The sequence below is a fragment of the Prunus dulcis genome, chromosome 5, assembly GCF_902201215.1.
Source record: "Prunus dulcis chromosome 5, ALMONDv2, whole genome shotgun sequence".
Lineage (NCBI taxonomy): Eukaryota > Viridiplantae > Streptophyta > Magnoliopsida > Rosales > Rosaceae > Prunus > Prunus dulcis.
Genome location: NC_047654.1, coordinates 9,825,190 through 9,839,184, shown reverse-complemented (window position 1 = coordinate 9,839,184; position 13,995 = coordinate 9,825,190). Strand labels below are relative to the sequence as shown.

Below are 13,995 nucleotides of genomic sequence, written 5' to 3'. Positions count from 1 at the left end.
ACATGATATTAACAATATACTTCTATGACATGGTATTAAGAATGTATTTTATGACATGGTATTAACAATGTACTTTTATGACGTGGTATTAACAATGAATTTTTATGACATGGTTTGCGGAGGTTTGATGGAGAATGAAGGATCGTGGATTAAAATTTTAATTTTTTATAGTTTGGGTTTTTTTCAAAAATATATGGGATGGGCTTGCTGGGCTAGTTTTGAGCTTTTTTGGGAATTTTGTGTTGAGCTTGTTTTAAGTTAATCAATGACAGAGATGTAATTTATAGGAACTTCAATACTAATTTCATATGTAGTAAATAGTTTTTGGGTATATTTCTAAAGTGTATTACATGTAGGATTTTTTTAAATATAATTTTAGCCTTTATTTTGAGTATATTACTAAAGCTCCCATATAAATATTGCACAATATTTTGACGTAATAATGTTCAAAATAGGCAAAGATTGATGCACTTAACTTTGTCAATTTTATTCAACCATAAAAAAATAAAAACAAAAACTTTGTCAATTATAAGCATACGCACGTCTCCCTTGGTAACGCATTGACAAACAATAGATGATTAATAGTCGTGGTCCACATGCATCAATTATGTTCAAACTTTGTCAACTATTCTTTCTTTCTTTTTTAAGATTTTTTATAAAAAAATAATAATAAAAAGAAGAAGAATAGTTTACTAGATGCATTCATAATTATTACATGAAAATCCTAGCCCCTCTTTTTCAACAAAACACTCTAAAGTCGTTTTTACTTTGAGGGGGGAGGAAGCCATCGTTCTTCCTTCCCTCTCCCTTCCTCTCTTCCTCCCTCTCCCCTTTTACCTTCCTCCCTTCTCCTCAATTTTCAGAGACAAAAGATTTCCCTTATTTGTCTTCATTTTGTAATGATTTTCCTCCATTCAGCAAAAGCAAATGCTTCTTGATGTTTGGAATAAGTCGCTTAGATTCTTTGGATTTTATGTGTAGTTTTCATCTTTCCTTTTGTGAGAGTTTTTCACCTTTTGTTTGTGAGATCTTTCCAGCTCTTCTTTGTGAGAGTTTGATTTATTTTGTTATGGCTTGGTCTTTTTAAGCTTTATATATTTTTGATTGTTCTGAGTTTGCAATCTTAGTTAGGATGCCTGTATCAGAGTTTCTTTGATCATGCGTGATCGTCAATGGAGGAACCCTATATTTTCTTAATTTTGATGTTAGATTACTCTGTTATTGTAATGGCCCTTTGTGGCTAGTGGCTTTTTTGGTTAAATTATGAATGCAATTCCTGAATTTCTATAAATAAATAAAAAGGATTGCATTCATAATTCAGTCAAAAAAGCCACTAGCCACAAGGGATCATTACAATAACGGAGCGATCTGACATAAAAATTAAGACAATCTGGTGTGCCTCTACTAATGATTACGCATGATCGAAGAAACTCTTACATAGGCATCTCAACTAAGATTGTAAACTCAGAATAATCAAAAATAGATAAAGCTTGAAAAATTTAAACCATAACAATACAAATAAAGCTCTCACAAAGGAGAGGTGAAAAGCTCTCACAAAGGAGAGGTGGAAAACTCTCACAAAAAGAGAGGTGAAAACTACATAGAGAACTTAATGAGTCTCTGCAACTTATTCCGAACATAAAGAAATCGCAAAATGGATGGGGGTGGAGATCCGACGTCGAGACGCAGCTGCCTGTGATGGAGGAAAATCATAATAAAACAAAGACAAGTAGGGGAAACCTTGTGTCTCTGAAAATAGGGGAAGAGGAGAAGAAAAGAGAAAGGAGGAAGAAATTGTTCTTCCTCCCCCCTCACAGTGAAATCGGCACTAGGAGAGGAGATGAAAAACAATGACTTCCTCCCTCCTCAAAGAGAAAACGGCTCTAGGAGTGTTTTTTTGGTAGAGAGGGGTCTAGGCTCTAGTAAACTATTCTTAAGATTTATCTAATAGAAAAATTGAGCTAATTTCATTTTATTCTTTCAATCTTCTTTTTGTTTCGACATATACTCATGGAAGGAAGGTAATTTTGTAATTGATGCGTTTATTTACTAATATAGGTATTCTCAGTTGTGTGAGAAAGCTTTCAACTTCGATCGCTTAAGATCAAGTTATTCTTGTTACTTCTCTTTGTAATATTGTTTTTTAGGAGAAAAAAAAAAAAAGAAGGTCAAAATTGCTCTTGCCAAAAAGTAATTGTGCACACTCATTTTTTATTTTATTTTATTTTGGATATTTCCTATTGAGATGGGGCGATAGCATACTAAACTCACACACACTACACGGATGCTAGGACTCGAACCCAGAACCTTGTCTAAAGGAGTAAATACTCCATACCACTATACTAGTGGTATCTGCATTCCTTATGTCTTTCACAAAAGGAATGTACATAAGGGTATAATTAGTATTTTGGAAGAATCATCCTATAATCACAAGAATAATCAAAATTGGTCCATTCATAACCTAAACGTAAAAGGATACATTCATTGAATATTGCAATGAAAAACAAACAGATAATATATATATATATATATGGATTATAAATATATAAAAAAGGAAAAAAGAAAAAAGAAAAAAGAAGAAGAGGAATATGCTCTCCAATCCAAAACATGGAAATATCATAAATTTAAAGAAAATAAAATATTACCACATCATCTGTTGGTTACCAAAAACTTGGTAAACAAAAATTTGGTGAGTACCGAATGTTTTGTCCAAAAAGGAAAAGGAATGCCTTTTTACCTGTACACTATTAGTTATCAAACCTAATCACCGACACGTGTCCTTAAGCTGGTTTCTTTTGCCGGCATCACCGCTCTCTCTCTCTCTCTCTCTCTCTCTCTCCGCGAGAATCTTCTCCACAATTTATAAGCCACAGAAAAACACCTTCTTCAACAAACGCAAAAAAGGGGAGAGATTCATCTAATCCGCTGCTGAGGAATTTCAATCTCTCTCTCTCTGTGATATCTCAGACCTCCAATTCTTCATCCAACCCTTTGGTCCTTCCCCAGGTTTTCCTTTATATATAAGGTTTATAAATTTTATATTCCTATTGTAATATAGCAAAAGTCTACGTTTTTGTAAATTGTATATATATATATATATATATCTTAGTTTCTGTCTAGTTGGGCTGGTTTGTGAGTGAAATCTGATTAATTCTAGAGTTAATAAGACTTGGTCTTTGCTCGGTATATTCTGTATATTTCAATTCATTTTGTTTTCAGCTTTTTGGTTTTTGGGGTTGGATTTTTAATAGCTTTTAAGCTGTGGTTGGTGTTAATTTGGGGGATTTGGGTTGATGGTTCTAATGGGTTATGCTTAGTTTTTGCTTCAAGGGAACGTTTTTTTATGGTTCTTTGACAGCATAGCTGGATTTGGTAAAGAATAATTAGGACTCAGTTTTAACAAAATATGGGGTTATTTGACCTGACAAGAACAGTTGAGTTGTGGTTTTAAATCCTCAATTGGAAAGGAATTGATTGTTATCTGGCTCAAGTTTGGCTTATAACTGTTGAGTTTAGCTGAAATTCAAAAGGGTTTTTAGCATAAGTTAGAATTCTTAAGTAATACAAGTTTAGCTTGGTTGAGGTATTTGTCAAGAATGGCTGAATCAATTACTTCAACATCTCTTCTTGGGCACCGGCCGCTTTATACAGGAGCTTTCATTAAGGATGTCTCTAACAAGAGGAGGTCTTCGGATAACTGTCGGTTCCCGATGGCAGAAATTCTTGGTAGAAGGATTACTATGGCTTCTCCTTTGCCAAAGTTGAGAGTTGATCACTCAAAAAATTCATCAATTAAGGCCCTTGCAATGGAGCTAGCGAAAGAGACCTATTCATTCAAGGAGGATAGGATTCCCAAGAAATGGGATTATCCTACCGATACCAGTGTAGATCGAAAACCTGGTTTGTGGCCACCAGAGAATAAAGCAGATAACCCTTCGCTACACAATCCCTTGCTTCGACAAGAACGGATGGGTAGTGGTTGGCTAGTTGCCATATTCGAGTGGGAAGGAGTTCTGATTGAAGACAATACTGATCTTGAGAGGCAAGCCTGGCTGGCTCTTTCTCAAGAAGAAGGAAAGTCTCCTCCTCCAGCTTTCATGCTTAGAAGAATAGAAGGTATGAAGAATGAACAGGCAATTTCTGAAGTTCTCTGCTGGTCAAGAGACCCAGCACAGATGAGAAGAATGGCTACTCGAAAGGAAGACATTTACCAAGCTTTGCAGGGTGGGATATATAGATTGCGAGCTGGATCAAGAGAGTTTGTGAATTTTTTGATGCATTACAACATACCGATGGCGCTGGTCTCTACACGTCCAAGAAAAACTCTAGAGGCTGCAATTGGAAATATTGGTATTGAAGGATACTTCAATGTGATGGTAGCTGCAGAAGATGTTCAAAGGGGGAAGCCTGATCCAGAAATGTTTGAGTATGCGGCACAACTTCTAAAATTCATACCTGAGCGCTGCATTGTGTTTGGGAACTCAAACCAAACGGTTGAGGCTGCCCATGACGCCCGGATGAAGTGTGTGGCTGTTGCTAGCAAGCATCCTGTATATGAGCTTGCAGCTGCAGACCTGGTGGTTAGGCGCTTGGACGAGCTATCTGTGGTTGATTTGAAGAATCTTGCTGTTATTGAATCCACTGAATTTGGGTCAGGGGAACCAGAGTTGGAAATGGAAGAAGAAGACGATCCATCTCCGTCAACCAGGGTAACATTTGATGATAATTTCTGGTAACCCTGTAAAATGTACAGACGCTTATTCTTAATTTGATTCTTGATGATATAGTTTTATATCAACAATGCTGTGTATAACAAAAAAGAAAAAAGAAAAAAGTGGGGAAGTAGCAAGTGAAGAAAAAAAAGAAGTATGAAGTATTTCAGGTGGTCTGCATTGGACTATGTTCTTGTTATCATGTAAGTATTTCTGTACTATATATATGAATAGAACATCTAATATATATTTGGTGCTGCTTCTGTCACAATTATTTTGGTGTTGTTATTCACCTCTTTAATCTTTCAGAAGATACCTATTGCTATTAGAAGATAGTAATCTATCTATTTGGTGTGTAGTGTTGAAGCAAACGTTTAAGCTTTTAAGGGAGATGGGCTTCTAAGTATGGGCCACCCTCTGTTCCAATAGAGACAGATCCTTCTTCTACTTCTAAGCCCAACAAAGTTTGAGTGGGCTTCAGCTCAATTTCCCTTATTCTTAGCGCTCCATACTTTCTTCCTTCTAATGGGATTTAGCAAGGGTTGTAAGTTGGATAAGAAAAATTCCAATTTTTGACCAATTTCGATTCGAGAATTTTCATGAAAATAAAATTTGATATCCAAAATTTTAAAACTCCAAAAGCATTATGGATCATATTTAGAATTGGAATGCATCTTATAATTCAGAAAATCCAAAATCCAAAATCTAAAATATATTGAGGTTTCAAGTTTGAACTACCCATAATCACTAAATTCATATTGACACACAAATACGATCTAATGATTAAAAAAAAAGACATAAACGAGTTGTTCTGTGAAGAACAAAATGTATTGTTTCCTTGGGTTTTCAAAATGATTTTTCAATTTTAAGTCGATTTTAACCTCTCAAATTATTAGGCATGTTCTAAATTTTGAACTACTTTATAAAACTGTCTTTAAAATATTCCAAAAAATTCCAAAAATTCAAAGTTTCATGAATTATAATGAATATTGAAATTTCAAAAGTGTTTTGAATGATATTAAAAGAGATTTTTTTTTTTACTCTGAATATTGTTAGATTCAAATTTCTTGATTCTGATTCGTTTGAAAATGAGGTCTCATTTTGCTCGAGAGTTTACTAAATATTATGATAATGAGGTCAGGCTATAAACGTGTTGTTGAATGTTGACCAAATAAGTTGAATACCAAAGTGATCCTTAAAGCCGCTGCCTCCCCCGTGAAACAAGTGACTATTCTTGTTGTACAAACAATTAAACAATTAAACAGTTAATTACTAGTATATTATATGGGGGAGAAAAGGGGTGCGTTGGTTTTTTATGATTTATAAATATAACCATAGTACTAAGTTTTGGCTTTTGTTTAGTGGATCGAGTGTACAATCCATGTGATGTGATGCAAAGACAACATGATTATGTACCTATCACCCACATGCTTCTTAAATGCTTGTATTTAGAGATAGCCGATGGAATTAAAAATAAAAAGAATCAACATTAGCATGCATGAAAAAGCTCCATTTGGAATCCACATTGTCAAAAGTGATAAACCTACATCATTCTAGTGTGGCCCATGATTTTAATAAGGGAGACTTAATACCAATTGATTTTTGGTGTTTAGAAGTAGTTGATTTTATTTGATTGGAGGAGGTTTTGAGTTGATGATTATATATATCTGTGGCGAGTTCGAGATTTAAGAGTGGCTTTGTTGTGAGTGAATTTTTCAATGACAATTTTACCCTTCCATGGAGGTCAGCCCTTGTTGGGCCTTTTTTTTTTTTTTTTTGGGCTCAGGAAATGCCTTATGGGACTCTAATTTCTTTGGCAATGTGAAAACTCATTGTGATTCATAATTGAGATTCCAGTAGGTTAGTCATATTATATTCAATATTTGTATTAATTAGTGTATATAATTAGAATATATGTCTCGTGCCGTCATCAAATACCTCACAAAGTCATAATCACAAAGCTTTTTTCTTTGTAATTGATTGTTTTTGTTGGGTCCATTGGATGGTCCAGACCTAAGTTGAGAGAGAGAGAGAGAGAGAGAGAGAGAGAGAAATATTTGTTGAGAACATCAAATTGACATCAACCACATCCTGTGTGGCTGTGGGTATGAGGGTTACCAAAATTTGCACAAATTGCGGCTCATGTAATGCCAAGAAGAAATTAGCATGTACACCGAATGAGGATTTTTTGTTTATCCACACTCAAACATGTATATGTATGGAATTACACATGTTTTGTAGTTCTCATTTTTCCCCATTTTGTGATCTCATTTCAACATAGTTCTTTATAAAATGATAGGATAGAAGGAATTGGCACGCGTTTTATATGTAATTATCATTTTTGTACAAGTAAATAGGAATAGAGATCTGAATTTTGCATGTATACAACCATTTGTTTATCTCCGTTATCATTGTTTTAGAGCCAAGTGGTGAGAGATTTAAAAAAAATAAAATACAATTTGTTAAAATAAAAAAAGGTACTCCTTTTTGCTCATCTGAAATACAAGCGTCATAAGCCATTTCCTTATTATTTCTTACCGCAATTATCCCATTATCAAGTCAATCTTTGATTTTCATCATAATGCTATTATTTGTACCATATTTACTGACCTAAATTCTAATGAGTGTCATACATTCGTAGCGTATCGTTATATGGTAATTAGCTTACCTTTATCCATCATTAACCATCTTAATAACATTCTTAGTCTGCAAAATACTTTCTTAACAAAAGAAAAAATGGGTTGTTGTCAGCCCAAATAAGAAAAAAGAAAATGGATTTTGAGCTGCTGAGAATCTATACCGTGCTGAAGTGGCGGCATTGAGGACAAATGGACCACCAGTCTAGGAACACTTTATGCCGCACTATTTAATTGTCATCGAAAAACAGTTGCGCTCCCTTTTCATCAGCAGAGGAGCCAAAGTCTCTCTCTCCTCTCTCTCTCGAATTTCTCTATCAGAGGGCAAACCAAAAACCCTAGTCAGCAGCTTCCTGCAAATTCGTAGATTTGAATTGCGATTGTATTCGCAGCGTACCAGGTAACCCTCCAATGAATTTACTTCGTGTATAATTTCGTATTGGATTCATCTTACACTGCCTACAGTAACCAGAGTTTTGATCTTTTGAGTCTTAATTTTTTAGTATGGTTGTTTTAATTACATTGGAAGGTTGCATTCACGCTTTCTGGGTTTTGAATGATTTAGTTCAATGAACATTTCATCGTCAAATGTTTAATTTTTAGTTTTAGCATGCTATGATAATACAGTTGTTACCTATGATATTAGCTATGTTATTGTTTTTATGTATTTGTTTATAAATATTCGTTTGTTGGGCCATTCAATAATGCAGTTTTATACTTTTATTTTGGAGGACATGATGAAGTGGTTGTGATTGAATATAATAATTGGTCAGTGGGGTTACAAAGATAGATTTTTCAAGAGAAAGAAAAAGTGGAAAAGTATATATGAAAAGAGAATTGACACTATGAACAAACAAATTTTAATGGCCATATGCCATCACTCTATTTGATGTGTAAGGGATGCAAGTCCAATTGGATTTCTTCAACTAGTTGTGCTGTGTGTGCGTGCTCTTTCACACTGATAACCAGTTAAGGCTCACCGAGTTTTTGCATGATTCTCGGTGTAAGAAAGTATATCATTTTATATAGGCCTTAGCTAGGAAAACAGTAGATCTTTGGGATGGTTCCAATAAAGATATTTGATTTCAAAATTTTTTTTTTTTCATCTGATGCCCATAAATTTTTCAAGGTAGTTAATTGAGAGGCTGTATACCAATTTTCCAGGTGCATCCATGGCACTCCTTTTACAAATGGGTTCATCGTACTGCATCCGTACTGAGATATTTCGGCATAAATGTGGACAAAATGTGGGTTTGAGTAGGGCAAACAATATAGAGGCAGCCAAGTTGAAGGAAAATTGCATTGGCTTGTCTTCCGTGTCATGTTACCCTTCTAGGAAGACACAGATTTTGCATGTAGACGAGGCAGTACTAGGACATAAACGAGGGCATAGTGTGATAGTTGCTGCAAGTCCTCCCACAGAAGATGCAGTAATTATTACAGAGCCTCTGACGAAAGAGGATCTTGTAGGGTATCTTGCCTCTGGATGCAAGCCTAAGGAAAATTGGAGGTATTTATTGCCTTATTTTACATCAACTCATTATTATTTCAATGTGGCTTGAAAGTCAATGATAATTTAGATTCTTATGTTCTGTATCTTACCACTCTCTCTGTACCCAGTTTGTTGGATAACCAATCATAATTTGTAAACTTAATCTTGTTCCATCCTCAGAATTGGTACAGAGCACGAGAAGTTTGGTTTTGAGCTAAAAACCTTACGTCCTATGAAATATGAACAAATAGCTGAGTTGCTTAATGGAATTTCTGAGAGATTTGATTGGGAGAAAGTCATGGAAGGCGACAAGATTATTGGACTCAAACAGGTATTCGTATTCTTCTTCTACTCTTCCAATATGGATGACATTTTGTGTTATTGATATGTTTTACTTCCTTTAATCATCTATTATAGGGATGTTAATATTTATAAATCCCTCCCTTTGTGACTTATGCATCCTCGTATTTCCATTTAATTATCAATTATCATGAAACACTTGTCATTTATTTTTCGTTATTTAAAGTAAAAAATATTTGACATTGTGGGCCAGGGTAAGCAAAGCATATCGCTGGAGCCCGGAGGCCAATTTGAGCTTAGTGGTGCACCTCTTGAGACTCTACATCAGACTTGTGCTGAAGTCAATTCACACCTTTATCAGGTCAGTGAAAACTGAAAAATTGGACCTTGGAATTAACATGCAAGCTAGGGTCACACTTCATGCATAGATTGCTTTTAAGTAAAGTCTAGTTGATAAATGAAGTTTCTGTATCTTTCTTTTCAATTTTTTTTGGCAAGTGAATTTGTTCATTGTTAACTTTTTTTCAGGTTAAAGCAGTTACAGAGGAAATGGGAATCGGATTTCTTGGAATTGGTTTTCAGCCAAAATGGAGGATTAAGGACATACCTATAATGCCCAAGGTATTGTTTAATCATATTTTCAACCATACAGTGAAGCACAATTGCAACATTTGTTTAGGATAGGACTTGAGATGGCACATGCTGAAACATGCCTTGTACACTGAAGTAGTTGTTTTCTGTGGACGAGGCCATATCAGGCACTTTATTCCATTCCATTTTCTTTGTTATTGGAAGGTTGTAGAAGAGATTGCAGTTTATTTAATTAAGAACTCTTAATACTTCTCTTTAAACAGCCTCTGGGTAGTTTTATAAAGAGGAAAAGGAATACCAACGCACATCACCCTAATGCTGTAACTCGTATGATTAGATGCTAATATCAAATTCTCCTTTTAAATTTCATACTGCAGTCCCTTGATGCCCAATGTAGCCTTGTTAGCTTTAATAATGCCACTTTTCATAATCTTTCAATACTTAGATTTTCTGCACACTGATCGAGTGTTTTGGCTCAGGGAAGATATGAGATTATGAGAAATTACATGCCAAAAGTTGGCACGCTTGGACTTGATATGATGTTCAGGACTTGCACTGTACAGGTAAGATGATTGTTACTAATCTATTCAGGTAGTTGCTATGAATACTTCTTACGGCTGGTTAAGTTTCATAATGTGTTAGTCCATTGATTTGGCGAGGAGTAAGATATCTGAAGCTCATGCACAACTTCTTTGTTCACTTTTGTAGGTTAATCTGGATTTCAGTTCTGAAGCAGACATGATAAGAAAATTTCGTGCTGGTCTTGCTTTGCAGCCTGTGAGGAATACTGGCCTTTTGTTTTGATGTAAAATTTGTTACTTATATGGTATCTAACCTTACAATAAATGAAACAGATAGCAACAGCTCTATTCGCAAATTCACCTTTCACTGAAGGAAAGCCAAATGGTTTTCTGAGCATGAGAAGGTTTCTATTGTTCTCAATTCTATTTTGTTTTTGTTTTTTTTGGAATTCGTATAACATTTGGTTGAGACATGGCATCTGTATTGACTTTTGTAATTTTTGTAACAGTCAAATTTGGACTGATACTGACAACAATCGCACTGGCATGCTTCCTTTTGTTTTTGATGACTCCTTTGGGTAAGCCTTTTGATTGTCATTATGAAATTAGTTCTTGCTTTCTTCTGTGACTAGAATTTTATATATCAGAATCCAATTATTTTGAAAATTTACATCTATTTGATGATAGGTAATATCACTTTGAGCATAGAAAATTTAGTGTGTTACAAACACATCCTCGGTCTCCTTGTTATGCCTAATCTGCTTATTTGTTTGTTCAGTAAGATACTGTTCTTAAGAATCTTAACCAAACAAATCAAAACCTGAAGCCAGAACTTTCTCCTTTGATAGTTGGTAGGCGTGTGATTGTGGATAGTTCATAATTCTAGTTGAACTATGATGGAGCACATGAATGGTTTTTAAATGAATTTTTACGTGGATGGTCTTTTAATGAATTCTTTACGTGAATGGTTTTCTTAATGCATTTTTCACTTGAATAGTTTTGTTTAACTTCTTTTGTAGCTGTGCTATTTAGTTATGCACATAATGTTGTAATGCTTGAATTGATTTCTATTTCTAATTGTAGTGGATTTTTTTTTTTTGGTGGGATAATTGTTTATTGAGTGTTGATTCTCCATTCATAGTTGTACAATTACCTTCTAATCATTTAGTTAGTTTTATAAGCTTTTTTGTTAAATTTTTTTTTTCTTTTGCAGGTTTGAACAATATGTTGATTATGCTCTTGATGTTCCCATGTACTTTGTTTATCGGAAAAAGAAGTACATCGACTGTACTGGAATGACCTTCCGGGTTTCTATCTATCCTTTGTGGTCTTGTAATTTTAGGCTTTCTCCTGTAGCTGCTGTCTTTGTTTGCCTGAAGCTACTGATTTATTAAAGACAATGGTGTGGTTGTCTGCATGCAGGACTTTTTGGCAGGAAAGCTGAGCTGCATTCCGGGTGAATTGCCAACCCTGAACGATTGGGAGAATCATTTAACAACTATATTTCCTGAGGTTCATACTAGCATGAATAATGAAACCATTACCTCATTCTTCCTTACTATTGTCTACTTATGCTATATTGGTTTTTCCATTCAGGTCAGGCTGAAGAGATACTTGGAGATGAGGGGTGCTGATGGAGGGCCTTGGAGGAGATTATGCGCTTTGCCAGCATTTTGGGTAATAGGCAATTTCACTTTATACATAACTAGTTCATTTGTTCTTGTATGTAAGCCACAGGCGTACTTTTTGAGGATAGAAAAGATATCTTAGTGTTTCGTTTATGTCCTTTGTGTCTCTTATGTTGTACGCAAAATCCTAAAACTTATTTGACTGCCAGTTATCTAGCTTCTTCCGGTTATTTACTTAGTATAGTATCCAGCAAAATCAGCTCATTATGATGTTCTATCTAATACCAGGTAGGTATACTGTATGATGAGGTTGCCCTACAGAATGTGTTAGACATTACAGCTGATTGGACCCCTGAAGAAAGACAGATGCTGAGAAATAAGGTATGTTAAATCCTACACGTTTTATCTCAATGAAAAGAAAGTATAATGCGATTTTTCCTTTGCATGCATGATTTCAAATTTGTATCTCTATTCTGGACACTAAGTATGTTTGACAAAGTTGAGAAAAAATGACCTTGTGGAGTGGTTGACATTTTGCCCTTGCAACATATACTGTGGTCAGGTTGCAAACTTTTGGCACTCATTTGTAAGTTGTAACTTTTTTCATGCCACACCTATTGTTGTTGGAGCCTTGGAGGACACTCTTTGGTGCTGGAATCATAATTTGGGCGGCCAGGCAATGAGATGGCCTAGCCATTGTGGTTAAAATCCAGCTAAAGAGATTGAGTGATAGTTATCTACTTTTTACTCATTTATTTGTTGTCCCATGTTCCCTTTTTTTATTTTCTCATAAAATCAAATCTATAGCTAATTGCATGACCTTGGAATTCAATTTGTTAAGTTACCTTTGCTTCAAATCAATATTAATTCATGAAGATTGAACCACAGGATAAATTCCATACTCTGTTTTGTTGGTAGTGATACTGACCTCTTAAATTTGTTTTATTCAGTTTGCAAATCTAATTGTAGAGTTATTTTAATTAGGTCCCCATAACTGGTCTAAAGACACCATTTCGGGATGGGTTGCTCAAGCATGTCGCCCAAGATATCGTAAAGTTGGCAAAGGTAAATTGGCCTTCTCTTGCTGCTCCATATGTGTGTTTGTGTGAGGCTGTGTCTCTGCATGACTAGATTATGGCATTTTTGCTGCAGGATGGCCTGGAAAGAAGAGGCTTTAAGGAATCTGGGTTCTTGAATGAGGTGGCCGAGGTTGTCAGAACCGGTAAGTTAATTATCCGCCAGGATGCGCCCTTATTTTTCCTTTTCTCGGGGGGTATTCGGTGTTCACATTGCAAGTTAATTACATGGCAGGTGTAACACCAGCTGAGAGGCTATTGGAATTGTATAACGGGAAGTGGGGACAACAAATAGACCCTGTTTTTGAGGAGCTACTTTACTGAGGTGAGGCACTTCAGCGGGGTCATTTTGCATGTAAACCTTGCAAATTTTCAGGTGTAATCTTTAGGTTTTTTTTTAAGCTGCTTTCAGTTTGTGATTACAGATGTACCTTTCTACAGGAATAATTTGTGATGTAAATCTTAGGCATGAAGTTTCGTTTCTAATTTGGACCAAACATTGTCAGATCATTGTTCCAGTATATTCTTGGAAGGTTGAAAATAATTGAAACTTCTTGAGATGAATTCATTTGTATAACCTGACGGCATGTTGTGGGAAAGAAAGTGAACAGAAGTTCATTTTGTTGCAGTCCCCCAGCGCATATTTTTCTGATTTCCCCTTCCAATTGACTCTTAAAGTTATTTCCTTATTCATATAGCTCTGTTATTCCATGTAGTAAAAGTGGAAATGTTCCAGAAAGAGAAAGCCAGCCATCGTTTTCTGGATATTGACTTTTTTTTTTATATTTTATATTTTTTTAAGTTTAAAGAAATCACAAAAACAAGAATTAGTAAAAGAAAATATGAAGATTTATTTTCGAGCTAGGTGCTTTAATGATATTTTTGGGTGAATTTAGGAGCCCTCTTTTATTGTGTCAGCCCAAATTGATTCACTGCATTTGGACTCAAACTTTTAGCTCAAACCCAACTTGAGAATAGTCATCCAACCCAAGCCCTGATTTACCCAAAAGTCGGGATATAATTTTTTATACTAGCGATA

The 13,995-nt window shown here is 35.1% G+C and overlaps 2 protein-coding genes across 5 annotated transcripts; both read left to right on the top strand.

The window, feature by feature from the left end:
- Positions 1-2,798: 2,798 nt before the first annotated feature.
- On the top strand, positions 2,799-4,983 carry LOC117628552 (5-amino-6-(5-phospho-D-ribitylamino)uracil phosphatase, chloroplastic). Of its 3 annotated transcripts, none has more exons than XM_034361032.1 (2): positions 2,836-3,006; positions 3,652-4,983. In XM_034361032.1, the coding sequence occupies exon 2, from the start codon at positions 3,711-3,713 to the stop codon at positions 4,734-4,736; it is 1,026 nt and encodes a 341-aa protein (XP_034216923.1). In that variant the 5' UTR covers positions 2,836-3,006; positions 3,652-3,710; the 3' UTR covers positions 4,737-4,983. The 3 variants fall into 3 exon arrangements, with proteins under 3 accessions (XP_034216921.1, XP_034216923.1, XP_034216922.1); XM_034361031.1 differs by having other exon boundaries at positions 2,836-3,025; XM_034361030.1 differs by having other exon boundaries at positions 2,799-4,983.
- Positions 4,984-7,555: 2,572 nt separating this feature from the next.
- On the top strand, positions 7,556-13,584 carry LOC117627551 (glutamate--cysteine ligase, chloroplastic-like). Of its 2 annotated transcripts, none has more exons than XM_034359681.1 (16): positions 7,556-7,748; positions 8,478-8,858; positions 9,021-9,171; positions 9,394-9,501; positions 9,669-9,761; positions 10,211-10,294; positions 10,440-10,508; positions 10,586-10,656; positions 10,762-10,830; positions 11,466-11,559; positions 11,675-11,764; positions 11,849-11,929; positions 12,169-12,261; positions 12,865-12,945; positions 13,033-13,102; positions 13,192-13,584. In XM_034359681.1, the coding sequence occupies exons 2-16, from the start codon at positions 8,521-8,523 to the stop codon at positions 13,278-13,280; spliced, it is 1,581 nt and encodes a 526-aa protein (XP_034215572.1). In that variant the 5' UTR covers positions 7,556-7,748; positions 8,478-8,520; the 3' UTR covers positions 13,281-13,584. The 2 variants fall into 2 exon arrangements, with proteins under 2 accessions (XP_034215572.1, XP_034215571.1); XM_034359680.1 differs by having other exon boundaries at positions 7,558-7,748; positions 8,513-8,858.
- The last annotated feature ends 411 nt before the right edge of the window (positions 13,585-13,995 follow it).

Bases quoted from the DNA above. Each gene is read 5' to 3' on its own strand.
- LOC117628552 (XM_034361030.1), top strand. From the start codon at position 3,597: ATGGCTGAATCAATTACTTCAACATCTCTTCTTGGGCACCGGCCGCTT.
- LOC117627551 (XM_034359681.1), top strand. From the start codon at position 8,521: ATGGCACTCCTTTTACAAATGGGTTCATCGTACTGCATCCGTACTGAG. The intron at 11,560-11,674 runs GTTTCTATCTAT...GTCTGCATGCAG, and splicing joins GTACTGGAATGACCTTCCGG to GACTTTTTGGCAGGAAAGCT. The intron at 11,930-12,168 runs GTAATAGGCAAT...ATCTAATACCAG, and splicing joins GCGCTTTGCCAGCATTTTGG to GTAGGTATACTGTATGATGA.